General features: G+C 37.1%; 1 protein-coding gene across 1 annotated transcript in view; it reads left to right on the top strand.

Annotated features, from left to right (window-relative positions):
- The window catches only part of IMMP2L (IMP2 inner mitochondrial membrane peptidase-like (S. cerevisiae)), a 960253-nt gene that overhangs the window by 656967 nt on the left and 280381 nt on the right, over nucleotides 1–22905 (top strand). The window contains exon 4 of the mRNA XM_010831176.1: nucleotides 3083–3148. Within this exon, the coding sequence (XP_010829478.1) occupies nucleotides 3083–3148 (66 nt within the window). The remainder of the gene's footprint in view (nucleotides 1–3082; nucleotides 3149–22905) is intronic.

Below are 22905 nucleotides of genomic sequence, written 5' to 3'. Positions count from 1 at the left end.
TCCTAAATTTTCCCAGTACAGTTGCATGCACATTTTCTTTTTTATAATTACTGATGCAAAGTCATGGTACACATACATTTTTCTTTTTTTTTTCTTTTTTTAAATTTTTTTTAAATTTTATTTTATTTTTAAACTTCACATAATTGTATTAGTTTTGCCAAATATCAAAATGAATCCATCACAGGTATACATGTGCTCACATGTTTAATCTATATATTCTGTTGATATTTACACATCATTAAAAATTCTTTTATAACATCTTTAATGTTTGAATGATATTTTATTATATGATGAACTATAACAATCTTGTTGATTTTTTTCTCTTTAAAAATAGAATCCATGTAGCTAAAATTTTGTATATATACACAACTATTTCATAAGAATAAATTTCTAAAAGTGTGATATGTTAAAGAGAGTATAAAATCTTGACATGTTTACAGAAAGGTATGTTACATGATCATATACTTTAGGACATGTACCCGTGTCCCTAAACACTCAATAACAAATTGCATTAATGGTATTATTACTATTCCTTTGTTGAAAAAAACAGGAAAACAGTGTCCTGTTGTTTTAATGTACAATTCTTTAATGATCACTGAGGCTGAAAATTTTTTTATACATTTCTGGTTAAACAGAGAGACATGGGGGCAAATTTTCCTAAATGTCAATAAGTAACTTTGCACAGAAAATATGAATTCCATCATCTTGAATGGGCCAGATCCCTCACTCTAGCTATACATGAATGACATTAAATTTGTAGATTTACTCCATTTCATGAAGGGGACAGATCACTCAAAAACTCTGATCAAATTTCCATTTTAAAATAAAGAATGTTAATAATCAATCTAGTGAAAAGTTGTGTCAGTAAGTATGACATCTAAGCCACAAGTGGTTCAGATGATTTTCTTTTCTCTGCAATATATCGTGTGAAATAGACACCTTATTAAAGCTGCATGTTTCCCTTAATGAGGTATTAAATTCTGAATGTATTTAATCTTTTTAGTATTTTTGCATTTAGCTTCCTTTTTAAAGGTAATTCAATTCAAAATGTGACTTGAATTGGAATTATTTTTTTATCTATCGCTGATTTTCAAATCCATATTAAATGATCATTTATGTGATGTGTGAGATGTTTTTTGAAATAGGTCTTTTAAGATCAAAAGAATTAAAATGTTACTGCCAGGAAATTGGACATATTAAGATTGCGATAACCATTGCTTTATAACAAAGTGCCCCAACCTCCCACGGCTGAAAACACTCATTAGCTCATACATTTTCTAGGAATCAGGAAGCCAGAAGCATCTTCAGAGGGTGGTGTGGCTCAGGGTCTCTCATGAGGGTGCAGTGAAGCTGTTGGCTACAGCTGTACTTTCTGAAGACTTGACTGAGGCTAAAGGATCTACTTTTAAAAAAATGTATTTGATATACAATATTGTGTTCGTTTCTGGAGTATTACATAGTGATTCAACATTTACATACATTGGGAAATGATCACAATAAGTCTAGTAACCATCTGTCCCCATACAAAAGTATGATGATATTATTGACCATATTCCTTGTGCTATATATTAGATCCTGGTGGTTTATATATTTTGATACTGGCAATCTGTAGCTCTATATCCCCTTCATCTATTTCAACCAATCTGTCGCCACGCCTGTCTCTCCCTACAACCACTCTTTTATTCTCTGTATCTATGAGTCTGTTGAAGGATTTGCTTCTAAGCTCACTCACAGGAAGGTTGCTGAGGACAGACATGGCTTCTCCCAGAGTAAGGGATCCCAGAGACAAAGTGAGCAGGGAGGAGGAAAGAGAAGGGGAGGGGAGTATTTATTAAACAGTATTACCTTGTAACATTTACCATAGCTATTAATCATAGGTTAAAATAAATGATGTCCACATTAAGCACATCAGAATGTATCAGTTTCCTTTAACTGTTAATAGCCTTACCTTAGCACTCTATATTAAATAATCTTTACATGGCTAAACCTAAGTGTACTTTCAAATAATTTCCTCCTTTTGTGCCTTAGCTTTCCTAAAACTCAGACCCCGGATTCTCCCTCCATCTGCCTCTCCCTCCAGGAGTGTCCGATATTATATCAAAAAGATGGTAGTTTCTTGGAGGAAGGAAAACCCAGAGCTTACAGGAACCTCAAACACTGTCCCCTCTGCATTTTGATAGAATAATGCTAGTATCAATGACAAGATTCCAGCAAAGCTGGGCTCTGCCCCTCCACAACTACTCCTTTAGCACAAGAAACAGAGCAGCTTTAACTAAGAAATGTGGCAAGGAACCAAGGGGTTAAGAATAGCCCCAAACTTCAAGTCCTTGAGGAAGTGATATCCTCTCTCCTGGGTGGGCTTGGTCCAAGTGCTTTGTTAGAAATAAACCAACATGGAAAAAACAACAAAAAAGACTCCAAATTCTTTGTTTTTTCAAAATAATTCAGCTTCAGTGTTTTCTTTTTAAAATCAAACTCCTTTGTTTATTTTAAATAAAATGAAACAAGTATGTTATTTAAGAAATGCCTCATTACTTTCTTATGTAATTAGTTGCTTTATATACATTGCCTCATTTAATTTAATAGTAGTATCTTAATTTGTAATTCTCCCAAGATCCTCTTTGCACAACCCTGTATCCATTTTAAAGATAAGGAAATCCACATCTGAAGAAGAAAATTAGCCCATCAAAATGAAAACTTCAAAAAGGGACTCAAAGCTGAAGCTTAATTTTATGACTCAGGTTTATTTTTTTAGAGTAGAATATATTAGTGTTGGAAGTATTTAAAAAGTTAAGATGATGTTTACATAAATAGAATATTAGATCATCCTTAAGACAGACTAAAACTAAAAGTATAAATACTACCATTTGGAGGTAATATCTGAAATGATTTGTTTCATGACTCCTCTTTCCTTCAGGTACTTTGATAATTCCTTCTCACTGAAGACTTAAGTAGGACTGATGTCATGTCATGGTTGCAAAGGGTCCTGTAATGACTTTAATATAGCTTATTTTCTTGTAATATTTATTTCCATTTTCTTAAAACAACAGACATAACTGATTATATAACTTTATTTTTCTAGGTCCCCTAAAAACCCAGAACAGAAGATCATTAAGAGAGTGATTGCTCTTGAAGGAGATATTGTAAAGTAAGTACTTAAGCTATGGTTTTTGAGTTCAGGTTATAAATGTCTAGATTTTTGTTGAGTTTTAAATCACATTACACGGAATGTATATCTCAGTCTAGAGAGGTGTATTTGATGGCTTCAAAGCTTTGGAGACTTTCTAAATGAACTACTACCTCTTTAGTGAGTATCATCAATCATTTGATAGGATATGGAGAAGGAAATGGCAACCCACTCCAGTGTTCTTGCCTGGAGAATCCCAGGGACGGGGGAGCCTGGTGGGCTGCCGTCTATAGGGTCGCACAGAGTCGGACACGACTGAAGTGACTTAGCAGTATCAGCAACAGGTCCATAAGCTGACTGATGGTACTCTTATCCTTTACTGGGAGACACATTTGAAATAGATATTAATTAAGGTGAAATTAACCACATTTTGTCAAATGACCATTAAATAACTGAATTTCATATATTTAAATTAGCATCATTTTTCAGATTATTATATCAAGTTTCAATTTAGAAAAATTCAATAATACTTTATTATTTTAGAAGCAAATACAGAAACAAAAGGGGAGATTTTATTGTAAAAAGGATGGAGAAAGATGTAAATGAATGTGAAACGGAAACTTCTGAATCAGTAACAAAAACAGTAGCTTTAGAAAATAACATTGGGACTTCACTGGCAATCCAAAGGTTAAGAGTCCATGCTTCTATACAGAGGGCACAGGTTTGACCCTGGTCAGGGAACTAAGATCCCATAGAACACTTGGCCAAAATAAAAGAAAATAACATTGTAACAATCAGGTGTTTTGACAATATGTAATAATGTTTTATTTATTCTGCTTGCTGATAAATCTAGAATAATGCTTGAGATTCAACAAGTAAATACTGATGTAGTGTGCAATGTCTCATGCTGATTGCTTACTTTATTATATGTTACAGCCAAGTCTATACAATGTGGGATTCACTATGCTTTGAAACTATATTTAGAAAGTTTTTTGATCCTGTTTTCCCAAAAAGCTTGATCCTAGACTATTTGATTAATGACAGTACAGTTTAAGCAATCTCATTAAAATGATCTAGAGTAAAATCTCGACCAGCAGTTCTCAAATGATGGCCCAAAGGGCACCGGGAGTTTCCAAGACCCTTTGTGAGGGTCTCTAAGATGAAAACTACTTTCCCGATAATACTAAGATATTATTTGCTTTTTCACTGTCATTTCTCTTGAATGTACAGTGGAGTTTTCCAGAGGTTATATAATGTATGATATTGCAGCAGACTGAAGGCAGAAGTAGAAACAGAAAGGGCTATCTTCTATTAAGCCAGATACTAAACAGATTGGTAAACATGTTTGGAAAAAAAAAAGCCTCCCTTCTCACTATTTTTTCTCTTGTTTTGAAAAACAGTTGTGCTTTCCATTCAACTTGTTCTTTTTGTTAACATACAGGCTTATTATTGTTATTTTATATTGAATGACTAACATATCTAAAAATTCTCCACTATAATTTCTAATGTGATAAATATTGACAGCTAGTATCCACGTAAACAAAGGTTCTTCCAGGCCTCAGTTATCAGTAGAGCTATTGGGGTATGATGTGCTTGGTCTCTCTTCATGAGTATTTGCTTGGTCTTTTTTCCTTCCAAAATCCTTGTTGTTCAGTCACCCAGTCATATCCTTATTGAAGTATATTTTATATGCTGTGCAATTTACCCACTTTATAAATATGTTGTGCAGTGATTTTTAATATAAATCTATACAGTTGTGCAACCCTCACCACCATCTAGATTTGAAGCTTCCTATTACCTTCAAACACTCCCTTCCCAGATTTGTCCTAAACTCTGGTTCCCACAAATCCCCGCTGCTAATGCCACACAACCATGGATCTGCTTTTTATGGGTTAGCCTTTTCTAGAAATTTTACTTACATTTTAATATATGTCATCCTTTGTCTCTGGTTACTTTCACTTAGCACAGAATTTTTTTTTTTTTTTTGGTTTCTCCATTTGTGCATCTGTAGTTTATTCCTTCATATTATTGATTACGTTTGATTACATGAGCATACAACTCTATGAGTATATGCAAATCAGTGAGTTCCACTTTTTAAATGGGTAAATTATATGAATTACACCTCAATAAAGCTATTTTAAAAACAAAACAAAAAAATTGATCAACAAAGCAGGGAAACTTTCATCTATGTAAAGTAATCTAACAGGATAAATTCAAGGAGAACACAACTTTAATTCTGATGTAATATTATTGGTCACTAGATAACTAGTCCACAATGTGAGATTGCAAAGCTTGGTTGGACATTAAAAAACAAACGAGCAGGAAAAAAAAAAAAAAAACCAAAAAATGTAGCAATCAAAAATCCCTACAACAGACCTTTCTAGAAAAAAAAGGCAGGATTGTTACTTTCCTCAGTAAATATAAATATTCTGTTCACAGAGGAGAGGTGGAGCTGAAATGGCAACCCACTCCAGTGTTCTTGCCTTGAGAATCCCAGGGACAGGGGAGCCTGGTGGGCTGCTGTCTATGGGGTCACACAGAGTCGGACACGACTGAAGCGACTTAGCAGTAGCAGCAGCAGTAGGTTTACAGCTTCTTTCCCCATGGCTGCCACCCACATGTTGAACCTCTAGCTTGTTCCATTCTGCAAACTGACGCTTGAGACATACGTCCCTTTCTGCCCTCTTCACTATTCTTCTATCATGCAGGAATGAATGATATAAAAGCATGAAAGTAACAAGGCTCAAGACTTTTCTACTCTGTAGCCTCTAAAAACTGCTTAATACTTGATTAAAAGAGAACTAGTTCTGTATTTGGTGTTTTAAAAGAAAAATTTAACTTTTATTCATCTGAAACTTCCATATCCTAGATATCCTAGCCTTCTTGTACTTTTAATTAGTAATTGAATATATTCCTATAATCATTTTCTAACAATGTTGAAAAACATCAAGGGATAGTTAGGGAATAAAATACTGTTTATTACTGTGCTTACTCCCTTTCTCTGTTATGCATTTTGAAGTGTATGAGAACATATAAAAAGTTAATATGCTATCTGTCTACCACTCATAGCATATTAAAAATTTTATATGTTCTCATATGCTTAAAATGGTAACGAAGAAAAGTATTCTTGCCTGGAAAATTCCATGGGCAGAGGGGCTAGTGAGTTACAGTCCATGGGGTCACAAAGAGTCGGACATGACTGAGCATGCATGTATACACACTATCACTGGAAATCATTTGTCATTAGTGTCCTAACTTGTAGTAGGCAAGGTGCTTCTGTCTGTGCTGCTGCTGCTGCTGCTGCTGCTGCTGCTAAGTCACTTCAGTCGTGTCCAACTCTGTGCGACCCCATAGATGGCAGCCCACCAGGCTCCCCTGTCCCTGGGATTCTCCAGGCAAGAAAGAATACTGGAACGGGTTGCCATTTCCTTCTCCAATGCCTGAAAGTGAAAAGTGAAAGTGAAGTCGCTCAGTCGTGTCCAGCTCTTAGCGACCCCATGGACTATAGCCTACCACACTTCTCTATCCATGGGATTCTCCAAGCAAGAATACTGGAATAGGTTGCCATTTCCAGACCTAGAATTTCCACTCTTACTTTAACCCTGGGTAATACCAGATTATCTAGTAGGCAAGCTAAGCACTAATGTAGGTTTCCAGAAAAAAAAAATTTTTTTTAGAAAAAAAGAAGTATTATTTCACTAAATGACCAAAGGGGGGAAAAATAATACTTATCAGGACTTGGCTATACTTACTGTGCATTCTATGCTATTTTTATTTTGAATTACACATAATTAGAGGCTATAAAGGGAACCATCATCTTTTCAAAGGTTAAGCCCTTGAAAAGCTTGATCAAGTCCTCAATTTAATGTTCTGTTAGTTAAACTCCTTCAGATTACAGTTAAGTTAAATGTTAGTCACTCAGTTGTGTCCATCTCTTTGCGACCCCATGGACTGTGGCATGCCAGACCCCTCTCTCCATGGAATTCTCCAGGCAAGAATACTGGAGTGGGTAGCTATTCCCCTCTCCAGGGAATCTTCCCAACCCAGAAATGGAACCCAGCTCTCCTTCACTGCAGGCAGATCCTTTACCATCTGAATCAATAGGGAAGCCCAAAAGTGTTAGTTTCTTAAAGTGAGTTGTGTCTAAAGGTGGGTTGTGTCTCACTTTTTGAGATCCCACAGACTGCAGTCCACCAGGCTCCTCTGTCCATGGAATTTTCCAGACAAGAGTACTGGAGTGCATTGCTGTTCCCTTCTCCAGGGATCGAACCTGAGTAGAATCCAGTTTAAAGAGCACTCGTTTGAAAGTTACCTGGTGGGGGCAGGGTGACAGAGCCCAGGAGCAGCACTTCTGGTTTCTGTACACCTGTGCCCTGTCTGCTGGCACAGCACGCCTGCTGCCTTGTCTATGTTCCCACTGGTATTGCTCCATTGTCAACTTCTGACTTCCCTGGGTGTGGGCCATGCTTAAACCACCTGAGAGAAGTCTGAGTTTGCCCCTTTGATCTAGAATTCATCCTCCCTACAGGCCACTGGTCAACTAATTGGTCAGCTGCCTTTGGAGTAGGTGCCCTTGCCTGGTTTAGTCAGCTGTGTCTAGGCAGGTAATTTACCTGGTTCTCATGCTGCAGTTATGAGGAACCTCTTGGAATGAGCTTGTATAGCAGATGCCCTGAAGCCTCCCACATTCTGGCAGTGAGATTAGGAGTCACTTTCCTTGGCATTGCCCTTCACAATCTCATTTTTGATTAGACTATACCTGCTCTCCTTGGTATTTGCTCTGATCATACTCTCTAGGGAAGATTTTTTTGTTTTGTTTTTATTGCAGAAGTAACACAAGTTTGAAAAATGTAAAGTACTGTCATGAACATCCTTGCACACATGCCTTCATACGCTTGTGTGTTTATTCTCGTGGAATAGATACCTATAAGTGGGAAAAGTCAACAAATGCTTTGCTGTTGCTGCTGTTGTTACTTTTAGTTTTAATATATACAGCCAAATCATTTACACTCTTACCAACACTGCATGAAATACCCTTTCAGAAGAAATTGACTTAAATATCAAGTCCAGAAACCAAAACACTGCATCATAAAATCTGAAATAGTTCTAGATGATCAAGTTACATTTAACATAAGCGGTTCACTGACAGTATAGTCCTTACAACTGTTCATGGAATGAACACTAGTGTAGACACTAGAGAGACGTAGTTGAGCAAAGGAGACAGTCTCTTCCTTCATGGAGCTTTACATTCTAGTGGATGGAAGCTAATAATAAACAGACAAACATATCGCATAATACAGTATCACAAGTTAGAAGTGCTATGGAAAAAAATACAGTAGGAAACGAAGTATAGAGTGATGGTGGGAGTCTGGTTGCTAGTTTAGGTAGAGTGTTTACTGTAAAACTCTCAGGAAAAGGGATTTGAGCAGATATCTAAATTAAGGGAGAAGAGGAGGAAGAGAGCCATTTTAGTGTCTGGGGAAGGACAGTTCAGACTAAAGGAATAAATAACAAATGCACGTCTGAGATGGATGCATGTTAGATCAGTTTACAAGATGTCAGCATGTTGAATTTTCATGCAGGAAGAAAATAGATGTAGGAGATTAGATTTTAGAGACTTGCAGAACCTTGTTGGTCATAGTAAGGACTTTGGATTTTATTCTAGGAGCATGGCAAGCCAGTGGAGAGCTTTGAGCCATGGAGCGGTATGATGTGATTGGTGTTTTTAGAGGATCACTCTGCCTGCTGTGAGGAGAAAGGCTAAAGGGAGGCAGTCTGACCCAAATAACCGGTCAAAGTACTTTTCTCTTGAGAAAATCACATCTAGCTTCTTCTAACAGTAGTTAGGTAACCTTATTTATGACATGAATGATGACTACTTTGATTTGTTATTTCAGAGTGATTCATAGAAGTAGTCACATTATCTGTAATCACTGTCATTATGATTATATTGACAAATGATAAGTAGAGTTGAAGTATTTGTTCAAAAAATTCAGACAACTGTTGCTAAGACTGTAAAAGAGGAGACTTTCAGGGGTCCAAATGTTCTATCTTGATGTTAACATTGATTAAAATCACAAAGCAATTGCTTGATTCTCTGGATAGCTTAGTTAGGAATGTTAGCTTTTGTGATAAAGTTAACCCAAATGAGGATGCTTATCTATAACATTAACAGTCAAAAGCTAATGAAAGTAATATCAATACTCATTAGCTCCACCAAAATATTTTTCATAGTTGTTTTTCTCTTATTAATTTGTTATGACTCACAGAGAAGCCCTGTTTTAGAAAAGCATAAAATGAGTACAAAATACTAAATTACGTCAAGTCAATAGGAATCCACCACAATTGACAGTTCTAAAGCATCAGTATTTTTTATTGGGACATTAATTTCTGTTTTACAGATGTTGTCAGCCCGGTCAGAAATGAAATCTAGCATTCTTGGTCCTCGTCCTTGGTCAAATACACTTTACAGACATTTGGAATCTGGGCTTCCGTGTGGTCTGCAACCTCAATGAACTCAATGAATAGTCTTTGTAGCCCCTAGTGAAGAGGGAAATCAAATACTTTATCACCTAAGCTGGGACACTTTTTAGAGCAAAAGGGGATGATGTTAATTATTTCATTGGAGTAATCAGCATAAACAGTACTGCCCAAATTGCAACAAGTCGTCACCCTACCAGAAAATATAATCCACTTTCTAATTCATGTCACACAAATGGATTCTATTTAGTCTGTAGCCTTCCTTGTTCAGAAGAGTTCCAAGAAGTGTTCATATAAAACAATCACTTTGTGGCCCCAGGGATGTATTAGATCTGGTGGGATCAATGGTGTTGTGTTCACAGCAGTGTTTTTCCTGTTGTGAAGTATAGCGTAAGACTTTCTCTCACAAGTATTGATACTGCAGTGTAGTCTGAGGTAGACAATTGTGAGACTTCTCTCACTGTAAAATATTTAAATAATAATTCCCCTTCAAGTCTGGAGACTTTTACTTTGTAAAATGTCAAAACACCCTAATGTATTAAAAATAACTTTCTGGTATTAGCAAAAAAAAAAAAAAATCCATTGAATCACTGGAATTTAAACATTGTAAAGCTTGTTGATCTTAAATGTGCTATTGAAGATAGGAAAATCAATATTAACCTATCACAGATGGTTGGAACATATTATATTCCAGCAAATGATGAAGCTTTATATGAAGAAAAAGAGAACTAAATTGAATTTTCCCCAGTAAAGTTAAAAATGATGTTTGTTTAATAACTTCTTTTTATGGTTGGTATAATATTCTGAATAATAGGAACCTAATGTGTCTATTGGGCTTCCCTGGTGGCTCAGACAGTAAAGAATCCACCTGCAATGCAGGAGACCTGGATTTGGTCCCTGGGCCAGGAAGATCCCCTGGAGAAGGAAATGGCAACACACTCCAGTATTCCTACTTGGGAAATCCCATGGCCAGAGGAAGCCTGGCGGGCTACAGTCCATGGGGTCACAAAGAGTCAGACACAACTGAGTGACTAAGCACAAATGCATATGATGTGTCTATATGGCTCTCTTTGAAGACCATACATTAGTTTATGGCATTTTTGGTAGATTAGGAATTCATGTCCTAAAAGGAAGGATAGAATGAAAAAGGAACTTGTAAAGAAGCCTGTGTCCAGAACCCTGATAAAGATTGGTGAAGGCATTGTTTTCTATGAGTATGGAAAACAACAGTTTATTTTATAATTTTCAAATGGGAATGAGATAGATGGTTGCTGCTGAGGACAGCAGCATGTTTACACACTGGGCCCTAGCTGTTGGGAAATTGAACAGAAAGTTTTCAGAAAGCTCTAAGGCCCTTTAGCTTGGTTTAATTTGAACACTAACTTTTCCAAAGCAAAATAGCATGGCACATCTATGCTTAGTACTTAGAGTCTAACCAGTGCTGTTAGTTAATAGCTAAGAGTTTGAATAATGAAAATATGTGTTTCAAAGACTGCCCAAGAGTTCAGTTACCACTAAATTAGAGGTATTTGTGAAAAATCATCAGCTTCCCTCCAATGTGAACCTGGGAAGTTATTAATACATTCTGGACATTTTTACCTTCTTCTTGCTAGAGAATTTTAAGTCTTCTTTATTAAAGAATTAGGGATTGATAGGTAACTCATACCGTTTTGGAAATATTTATTTCTAAATAGTTGTAGATGATTATTTGTCACACTACTGCTATATCCGTGAATAAAAATGGAATTGCTAATAAAAACTCTATGCCTTAGCAATAGGTATTTCTTTCTAAACATCAGAGAGATAGTTACCTTAAGTTTCTATGTAGAAATGTTGACCTTGTTTTTTTTTTTTTAAAGTTCAGATTACTTCTGTGATCAATTTAGAATTGTAGGGAGATTTATATTATTATTTGTTGTTGTTCAGTCGCTAAGTATTATTATGGTATTACTAACATACCATAATAATATTATTTTTGTTGTATTCTCTCCACTCCCCATCAGTGATTCTCTGGTTTCATTTTCTATCTTAGAAAATGTCCTGTCTCTTGAATAGGAATTTTCTTTAGACATGAAACTGTTCCATATTTGTTCATTCATGCATAGTCATTCATTTATTCATCCTCTGTGGTGTAGAGGTTATGAATACAGACTCTGAATTCAGTCTTCCTTGATTCATATCCCAGCTTTACCTCTTAATGTTTTACTTTGCCAAATTACTTAATTCTCTAAACTTAATTCTTTCGTCTGTCTTTAAAATAGAAATTATAATAATACATACTCCATAGAGTTTTCTTAAGGATTATATTCAGTAGTGAATATAATATGGTTAGCACAATGCTTGGCACATAAGTATGTGTTCAGTAAATATCGGATATCATTAGTAGGTATCATGATTTAATCATTTATTGAGTGCATGGGTATTTACAGTGTTCTAGACACTGCAGGATTCTGAGGTTATAAAAAGTCATAGGTAGTCTTTGCCTTCTAAACTTATAGTTTGGTCTGAAAACAACAAAATAAGCAAAAAGACAAAACAATGTAATAAAACAATTGCCACCAGGGAGATGTGGCAAGGCCCCTGGAATATTGGAGGGAAGGCATGTGGTTGACCTGAGGAGCTGGGCTGTGTTAGAGACAACTTTTAGGTTGAAGATTGAGATGAACAGGACATTTCCAGCCTCTTCCTTAATTGTGAAAGTAATACAGGGTTAGTACAAAAAATTCAAACAATACTGGGCATATAAAGTAAAAAGAAAAGGCCCCTTTTTGCTTATTAGCCTTACAGAGGTTTGTCTGGTATATATCTTTCTAATCTGTGTTACACAGTAGGAGAATGAAATAATTTGAAAAATATTTATCTTATAGCAGAAGTTTCTCCCTAAATACTCCATAAAGAAAAATATATACTTGAGATAGCTCTGTAAGTATATGTTTCCTAATGTGTATATACTCAGGTACATTTATGTTCTACTAGTATACTCATATGTCTACACTGTGTAGGTATTTGTAAACATGGCAATTCCAGAATTGCTTATTTAATAAGGCCTAAGTAATAAGTAATAGTCCCAGGAGTAATGTACAGTAGCTGTGATTTATGATCTAGAGAAAACCATTTATAGAAAATTAAAGGCAAGAACATGAAAATAAATATTAACTAATATTCTAATTATTTAATACTCTTCAAATTAAACTCACCATATCTAAAAGGAAATATTAGCACCATAATGTCCTCTCCAGGAAGTCCATGGACTGAAATAACTGCGGTATTTCAGGTAGGAAACCCATTGGCTTAGCTTGTGGTAAGTTGTTTCAGTCGTGTCTGGCTCTTTGCAGCTCTATGGACTGTAGCCCTCCAGGCTCCTCTGTCCATGGGATTCTCTAGGCAAGAATCCTGTAGAGGGTTACCATGCCCTCCTCCAGGGGATTGAACCCAAGTCTCTTACCTCTCCTGCACTGGCAGCAGATTCTTTACCACTAGTGCCACCTGGGAAGCGCCAGGAAGCCTAGCAGGATGCTGTGATGTGGCTCCATCCTAGTCCACATCTCCTTGCTTCTCTCTCGAAGACAGTAGTCAGTTTCTAACTATGCTTTTCACTAAGCTCCTGTTCTCTCTACTTGAGCTGGCTTTGGGACTTTGCTCCTCATTTCTGCCATTAGCCTCATCCAGTTACCCAGTACAGGTAGGTTATGTGAAGTGCTCTTCTGAAATCTGATTCTTCCTAACAGGAAGTGTATCACATTTAAAGCTGGCTGGAGTATCAGCGATCAGTGTATTAGCCTTCTTTGCTGCTAGCTTAATTACATTTCTTAGGAGTATTACTTTCTGAAGTTGTGGACTCCCAGTTAAAATAGAGAGAAATGCTAACTTTTGTACACTTCTTTGAACGAAATATTGATTTTTTTTTCCTTTGCTCACAATAATATAAGTCTGTCAAATATTTTGAAAAGACATATAAGTATAATTATCTCAGTAGGAAACTAAAAAGATTGTCTTAAAATACCTTTTTAACTAAGCTTAAGAAGCATGCCAGGAAGATTCAAGAATATTTCGACCTGAATAATTACTTAATAATTATGGAATGGGTAGCTCTTCTATTTTTGTGAGATTTCAGCTAACCTTGTTTAAACTTAACTTTGACCATGGTTTCTCTTTTAAAATGTTTGCAGGAAGAATTTCATGTAGGAAGCAGATGTGTTTGATATGTTGATTTAATTAGTTGTGGATGCTCTAAAGTTTTTATTAATTTTTTTCATCTCAAAGTGTCTTTAAAATGCCTAAAAACCATAGAGGTCGCATGATAAAGTGGAAAGAATGTTACACTCGAACTAAAATGATAAGAGATCCAATGACAGCTCTGTTTTCTTCCAAGCTGTGTAACCTTGGGAAAGTTATTGACTTCTCTGAGTTTTGATTTTTCAAAAAAACCTATTTCCAGGGTTATTGTGAAGACCAAATGAGGTAAATTAGTATATGTACTAATCCTCTCTTATGAGCTTTAACATGCTATCAAAATGTAATGTGATTTAACTTTCTACATGAAATAATAGATATAATTTGATTAGCGCAGAGCTAAACCAATGCTTAGAAGAATGTCTTGCCCATTTTAGATTTATCATTTTTTTTATCTTTGTTGAAATAATTTGATTGTGCTGCTAGACTAAGATATAGCACCATATTTTGTGAATCCAAGAGTTGGAAGAAAAATCACTTTTAAAACTTTCCATTCACGTACTCCCAGGTTGGCTATACGACTGAAAGACTTCATCTTATACCTTATCTTTAGGATCTTGACCTGCTTTTTTTTTTGTACACTGTTACCTGTTGGCAAGATATTTCATAATTTTGATATTTGTTTCTTATTGTACTATAGTAGGGATCAGTATACTTTCTCTGTCAAAGGCCCATAATAGTTTTGGCTTTGCAAGCCACACTGTCTCTGTCAAAAGTACTCAACACTGATATTGTACCAAGAAAACAACTCTCAATGATCCACAAAATGAATGCTGTAATAAAAATCTATTCACAAACACAGATGTTGGCCTAGATTTGGCCCATAGGTCATAGTTCGCCAATCCTTGGTCTGCGTTGTCTACTTTTATTCTCATAACTTGGAAATCAATAAAAATTACAAAACTTACTTCTAGTCTTGGCCAATACTTTAAATAGAAGAGAAGAATTAGCCTAAAATCCATGGGTTCTTTGGTTATATGTTAGTTGAATCAAAGGACAGTAGGAGAGAAAATACTGAGCTGCTCCTCCGAGATCTTTGCTGAATTGCTAGAAGTCGCATGAGTGCACCTGGACAATGAAGATATTTGTCTTGATCTGGATGGGGAAAAGTTATTATACTATAAGAACCCTGCAAACCGTCTTTACTGGGGAGCAGTCACAATGCTCATAAAAGAGTAGTATAAATTGTATTGCCCAAATAGTTTCTTTTAATACAAAAGGAACAACCCTGCACTTGGAAAAATTCAGTATCCAAATATTACCCTCATCCTATTTTTGTCTCCTCTTAGAAGCCCAGCATAGAAGTCCAGCTATCTTTTGGCTTTTATTTTAGCTCAGTCTGCCTATGCTGAATTAAACTGAGAGTCCAGAGAGGAAGGAGCTGATATAACCTAGAGGTTCTGTTCCTTTAAGTAATTTTATTCCTCAATTTATTTCACTGTATAATAAAAATATTCAAATGTTATCTAAGTCATTATGATAGGCACTTATGTATATAATAGCATCTTAGATACAAGCAGTAATTATTCCCATACTGCACTGGGACGACCCAGAGGGACGGTATGGGGAGGGAGGAGGGAGAAGGGTTCAGGATGGGGACACATGTATACCTGTGGCGGATTCATTTTGATATTTGGCAAAACTAATCAATTATGTAAAGTTTAAAAATAAAATAAAATAAATGTTGATTTTGAAATTAAAGTCTACACAGTTTTATACAACTTGAAAATATTTGTTAACATAAATATTAATTGTAAATTGCTTGTTATAAAAGGAATCTTCTGTTTTTTTTTTTTTTTTTTTTCCCCTCCTGGAAAGTGATCCTACATAAGAATCTGAATGGTTCAGGCTAGCAGAACTAATAAGATTTTGAAATTGATCATCCTTGTTATGATTCAAATGAGAATCAGAGTGAAAATAATTAAAAATTTCTTCATTATTAAGGGACTGACAATTGTTATTTTCTTTCAGAATAGGAAATTGTATGATGAAAGTTTTAGGTTTGGTTTATGATGAATAGCAAGTCATTAACTTCAGGCTTCCACAACTGGTCACCTGGGAACCCAAGAGATTTTCTACTTTGTTTATTACAGAAATAAATTCTACACCCTGACTATTGTGTGATTCCTGATTTTAATATGCAGCCTGGAGCAGGCAGTGATAAACAGTGAGTCTCACACTGCTGAACCTCCAGGTGTATTGATAATTCCAAGGAACATTTCTGGAGTCCGAATTTCAATTTTACATACGTCAAAAAGTAAATGACTATTTAATCTTTTACTCTAACATGAAGAGGAGCAAGTAATACATACTGGGATGGAGTTTAGTAGGATGGAAAGCCAAACTGAAAGATTTTCTATTTGAGATGAAACCATAATAAGCAGTAAGGTTTACAAAAGCATGGAATAAGATAATAGAAGTGGGAGCAAATGAGCGGATTAGAATTTGGTATATATACGGGAAACTAAGGTGACCTTTAATGGATTTCTGGGAAATCTTTGGGGGATTATGTAAATCAAGCCTGAATTCTAAATCTAATACAACTATCATTAAAATCAAGAGTATGCTTACTGCATGATGGGAATTGAAATGACTCCTAACTTTATAATGTTTCTGAACTCTAGTATTCTCATAGGACTTTCAAAAAATAATGCTTTTTTTTATTAAAACTTGCAACACCCTTAGTAATAATGTAGAGGAGGGCAAGGAGGATATGATAACAAAATTTGTATGAAAGTTTCACTTTTCACATTCTCACACTAACGAGGTATGAAAATTTCACTATGCCTTGAGTCAGCAGTATTAACATAATTTTAGTCTTTACTACCAAGAAAGGTGAAAAAATGTTATCGCTGTTTTCATTTGTATTATTATTGCTAACTAGGATATAATTTTATGTAATTATTAACCTTTAATTTCTTTTTCTAAGAGCTGTCTTTACCAGAATTGTTCATTTCACAAAGGTATTAAGTGTTTTCTTCTCAGTTTGAATATTTTATGTATGTTAGCTCCTTGTCATATTTAGATCAAATATTTCATTTGCCATTTAGTTTAATTCATTCTCATAGATAATTTAAGGACGTAAGCATTTTTAAGTCATTTCATCTTATTTTTGACAATTGTAAGTCCCAAAATAGAACTTTAGAAATTGAATTCTCTGAAATAATTTTACACATTTGTCTACTGTGAGTAGTTGGTGCAAAAATGCTAATCTATGAGTTTAACAAATACAGAGAAATGAGAGTTCACTCTAAAGTTTACAAAATGTTTCTTCAATATTTTAAGGGTTTAAAAATCTAGAAACATGGTTTTGTAGAAGAGGTGGTGGTAGTGGTAAAGAACCACCTACTAATGCAGGAGACGTAAGAGATGCAGGTTCAATCCCTGAGTCAGGAACGTCCCCTGGAGAAGGGCTCAGCAATCCACTTCAGTATTCTTGCCTGGAGAATCCCAGGTACAGGGGAACCTTGTGGGCTACAGTCCATTGAGTCACAAAGAGTCAGACATGCCTGAAGCATCTTAGCACAGCTCATAGCACATACACGTGTCACACTACCGCACAAGTGCTCTCACTTCACACGCTAGCAAGGTAGTGCTCAAAATCCTTCAGGCTAGGCTTCAACAGGATGTGAACTGAGAACTTTCTGATGTACAGGCTGGGTTTAGAAAAGGCAGAGGAAACAGAAATCAAATTGCCAACATCCGTTGGATCATAGTAAAAAGCAAGGGAATTCCAGAAAAAAAAAAAAATCTACTGCTGCTTCATTGTCTACACTAAAGCCTTTAACTCTGTAGACTACAACAAACTCTGGAAAATTCTTAAAGAGATGGAAATACTATATCACTTTGCTTGCCTCCTGAGAGAACCTGAGAAACCTGTATTCAGATCAAGAAGCCACAGACCCAGACATAGAACAATGGACTAGCTCAAAATTGGGAAAGGAGTACGTCAAGGCTGTATATTGTCACCCTGCTTATTTAACTTATATGCAGAGTACATCATGAGAAACACTGGGCTGGAGGAAGCACAAGCTGGAATCAAGATTGCAGGGAGAAATATCAATAAACTCAGATATGCAGATGACACCACTCTTATGACAGAAAGTGAAGAAGCACTAAAGAGCCTCTTGATGAAAGTGAAAGATGAGAGTGAAAAGGTTGGCTTAAAGCTCAACATTCAGAAAACTAAGATCATGGCATCTGGTCCCATTAGTTCATGTGAAATAGATGGGGAAACAGTGGCTGACTTTATTTTTGGGGGCTCCAAGATCACTGTGGATGGTGATTGAAGCCATGAAATTAAGAGATGCTTACTCTTTGGAAGGAAGGTTATGACCAGCCTAGACAGCATATTAAAAAGCAGAGACTTGACTTTGCCAACAAAGGTCCTTCTAGTCAAGGCTATGGTTTTTCCAGTAGTCATGTATGGATGTGAGAGTTAGACTATAAAGAAAGCTGAGTGCCAAAGAATTGATGCTTTTGAACTGTGGTGTTGGAGAAGACCCTTGAGAGTCCCTTGGACTGCAAGGAGATCCAGCCTGTCCATCCTAAGGGAGATCAGTCCTGGGTGTTCATTGGAAGGACTGATGTTGAAGCAGAAACTCCAATACTTTGGCCACATCATGTGAAGGGCTGACTCATTTGAAGAGACCCTGATTCTGGGAAAGATTGAGGGCAGGAGGAGAAGGGGACTACAGAGGAAGAGATGGTTGGATGGCATCACCGACTCAATGGACATCAGTTTGGCTAATCTCCGGGAGTTGGTGATGGACAGGGAGGCCTGGCATGCTGCGGTTCATGGAGTTGCAAAGAGTCAGACACCACTGAATGACTGAACTGAACTGACTGGCAGAAAGCGAAGAGGAACTAAAGAGCTTCTTGATGAAGGTGAAAGAAGAGAGTGAAAAAGCTGACTTAAAATTCAGCATTCAAAAAACTAAGATCATGGCATCTGGTCCCATCATTTCATGGCAAATAGATGGGAAAAAAAATAGAAAGAAAAGCTATGGCAAACCTAGACAACATATTAAAAAGCAGAGACATCACTTTGCCAATAAAAATCCTAATAGTTGAGGCTATAGTTTTTCCAGTAGTCATGTACAGATGTCAGAGTTGACCCATCAAAATGGCTGAGCACCAAAGAATTAATGCTTTCTAACTGTAGTGCTAGAGAAGTCTCTTCAGAATCCCTTGGACAACATGGAAATCAACATTGGAAGGACTGATGCTGAAGCTCCAGCTCCAATATTTTGGCCACCTGATGTGAAGAGCCAACTCACTGGAAAATACCCTGATTCTGGGAAAGATTGAGAGCAGGAGGAGAAGGGGGTGACAGGATGAGATAGTTGGAGGGCATCACTGACTCAGTCAACATGAATTTGAGCGAACTCTGAGAGATGGTGAAGGCCAGGGAAGCCTGACATGTTGCAGTCCATGAGGTTGCAAAGAGTTGGACATGACTTAGTGACTGAACAACAACATACATATATCTAGGTACATTCTATAGGTAACACGGTTACCATATGGAGAATGGCAATTTTCTAATAGAATGTTTCTCAAAGAGTGCTCTCCAGTTGAGAACATCAGTGTCAGGTTTTAGGAACTCACTCCCCCTTTATTTGTAATGCTTTCTGTAGGATTTCAACCTTTAGGAAGATGAAAATGACTTAAATACATTTGAGGATTCTTGGACTAAATAAGACCAAATGATTTTTGGCATATATTCTAGCTCTTAAATTCTATACTAGATAATTTTTGTAGGAAAGAAGGATTCAGTCCATACCTAACTTTTGTAGACTTATTAGCACTGGAAGAATCTTTCCCCCTCCCAGGGTGGAGGGGTGGATCCCAGTGCCCATCATTCCCTACAGCTGTTGCTTTATGCTGAGGCATCTGAGACATTGACCTTGGATGTGCTCAAAAGGGAAAAGCACAGGAGACAAGCAAGGGAGAACCTTCTTTGATTGTGTCTAAAGGATGGGCTACTAGGCCTTTGTCCCCCCACCCATGCCAGATAACTGCACCTGTATCCTGATTACCTTATTTTAGCCTTGCCTATTCACCCCCCACAGAGAAGGCAATGGCACCCCACTCCAGTACTGTTGCCCGGAAAATCCCATGGACGGAGAAGCCTGGTAGGCTGCAGTCCATGGGGTCGCACAGAGTTGGACACGACTGAAGCAACTTAGCAGCAGCAGCATTCACCCCCCACACTTCCACCGGGATGATTTTATTAAAATGTTAGTCTTGTGAAGAGCCAACTCATTTTTGGAAGACCCTGATGCTGGGAAAGATTGAAAGGAGGAGGAGAAGGGGATGACAGAAGATGAGATGGTTGGATGGCATCACTGACTCAATGGACATGAGTTTGAGCAAACTCCGGGAGATGGTGAAGGACAGGGAAGCCAGGCGGGGTGCAGTCCATGGCGTTGCAAAGAGTCAGACACAACTTAGCAACAGAACAACAAAGTCTTGCTATGACTCCCACACTCAGGAGCACAGCTTGACTGCCGCCTCATGACCTGATGATCTGTTAGTGTCTCTCCAGCTGCATTCTCTCCAGTATGTTCTAACCACCCTGGTAGTTTGAGGTTTCTTGGCAATTAGACACCTTTTCACAGACCATTGCCTTTGCAGAAAGCACCCTGCCTTTGGTCTTGTTCCCTTTGTTTTATTTTTGTCTGGGTAACTTCTACTCCACTTCTAGGAATTCATCTGGAGGTGGACTTGCACTTGAGTGGAAAGGAGTGTGTCCAAGGCATCATTGTTTATAACAGCAAAGGACCATAGCCTTCCACATGCACATCAGTAGAGTTAAGGTTGTGATGGTACAGTCATGAAATGAAATACTCTGGAACAGTTAAGAGGAAGAGTATGGCTCTATAAGCATACACACACACACACACACACACACACACACACACACACACACACACACACACTGTGTGCTAAAGCTGTACTATTCCAAACTTTTAAAAATTGCGATACTTCTCTTCATATGCTCACATAATCTCCTGTGCTCAGCAGACCCTTCTCCATCCTCGATCCATTTAATGAAATCCTGTACCCTTTCTCTGACAGAAATGACTGTCCTCTTCTTTCTTGCCATAGTACTTTATTGATCCGACATGTGTAAAATTCATCTAATTGTATTACAGCCATTTGAACATGTTTCTTTCTGCCTGTGAACTCCCTGAAGTCAAGGGCAACATGTCATTCCTGGAGCCCAGCATCTAGCAGAGTCCAGTCTTACGAAATCGAGTGCCTTGAGACACATTCTCAATAAGGATTTGTCATACGTAATGACTACAGAAGGCTCTGTGCAATATTTATAAAACTTCAGTCCTGCATCTTGCTCTGTGAAATGATTCTATTTATTCTGGAAATTTTTCAGCTCAGTCCAATTAGCATCAATCCCAACCCTTTATCTTTAAAAATGCAAGCTCTCTAAATTGCTGAACATTAGTTTTTCATGTTGCTGAAGGTTAAGGAAAGCAAATGGTGAGGAACATGAATCCCAGCCATCTGTTTTCCTTTACTCTCTCCAGCAGCATCAGTGCCGCAGGGGCCTGTCCCTGCCTAGCAAGGGGTATGAGGATGTGCCTGTTCATTATTGAAAAGGCTTACACAGGCCCTGTGTCAGTCATCTTATGCTGACTTACCCAGTGATAACAAAACTACCTCCAAATCTCAACAGTTTATTGTAATAGAAGTTTTTGTTTTTTTTTTTTCTCACTCGGTTTGCCATTGGCTGTGTGAAGCTCTGATCCATATTTCCTTCCCTTAGGGACACAGGCTGACAGGGTATTTAGAGTCACAGGGGAGATGGAAAAGAAAGCATAGTGCAACCATAGGATGGACCTGAAGGTTTCTGTTAGGAAGAGGCACATATCATTTCCACCCACGTGTCATTAGCCAAAATGAGTCACAGGACCACGCCTGTTCTTAGCAGGGCTGTGTATACAGCCATTCCTCGGGAGTGGGCAACATATATTCTTCACCATAACAGACTCTACTAAAGCCACCTTTAGAGTTCTCTTGTAAATGAATTCTCTTTGCTCTGATTCAATTCATGTGAATTGAATATGCATCACAAATAGAGCATAATAGCAGGGTCTACAGTTAAGTCAGGTGGCTCAGATGGTAAAGAATCTGCCTGCCGGTGCAGGAAACGCAGATTCGATCCCTGGATCAGGAAAATCCCTTGGAGGAGGAAATGGCAACCCACTCAGGTATTTTTGCCTGGGAAATCCTGTGGACAGAGGAGCCTGGAGGGCTACAGTCCACGGAGTCGCAAAGAGTCAGACACAACTAAGCGATTGAACTCAAGGTTAAGTCAGACTCTTTTTAAGCATCTTTTAGAAGGGCCTGACAATACTTGTGATGCTTCCCTAGACTGCGGTCAGGTCCATATGTTGGTAAGAGCACTTGAAGGAAAGAAAGCTGATAGTGTGAAACTGTAGGCATTTGCTACTGATAGCTGAACAGATTTTTGTATAATTATTATTTTTTAATCTCACATGTTAAGGTGTACTGCTCAGAGGTTCATCATGTCTATTTGTCCTTTAATTCTGCTCATTTCAGAAATTTATGTTATACACACACCTATATAATTATTTCATAAACACGTGCATGTGTAGTGATAAAGGGATAACAGTTCAAAATAGCTGGTGTCACCTTATTAGTCAGACTTCTTGGGTATTGGATGTGTAGAGTCATACAATATACGTTGCAGAAATTTTGCAAAATCCAGTAAATATTCCATTTCATAGTATGTTTTATCTCCTGCTTATTTATTTAATTTTCTCTGTTGTTTTGTGTAGCTCTCATTTCATTTTTGAAGAAAGAGATCTACTGTGGGCCTTGCACTTTCTGGCTTGCAAATTACTCTCTCAGTGAATACAGCCTACTCACTGAATACATGGTGCTTATACCCTAAGCTGTCAGTGTTTTTCTCTTGGTAGATGATTACACATCCATTGCTTTTTAAATATATATTCAAGAGGATCATATTTTAGGAAAGGATTAAGTATTTCAAAGGAGAAAAATCATTATTCTGTTTCCAA

Source organism: Bison bison, unplaced genomic scaffold, assembly GCF_000754665.1.
Source record: "Bison bison bison isolate TAMUID 2011002044 unplaced genomic scaffold, Bison_UMD1.0 scf7180017864525, whole genome shotgun sequence".
Lineage (NCBI taxonomy): Eukaryota > Metazoa > Chordata > Mammalia > Artiodactyla > Bovidae > Bison > Bison bison.
This window is presented reverse-complemented; position numbering and strand designations above follow the sequence as displayed.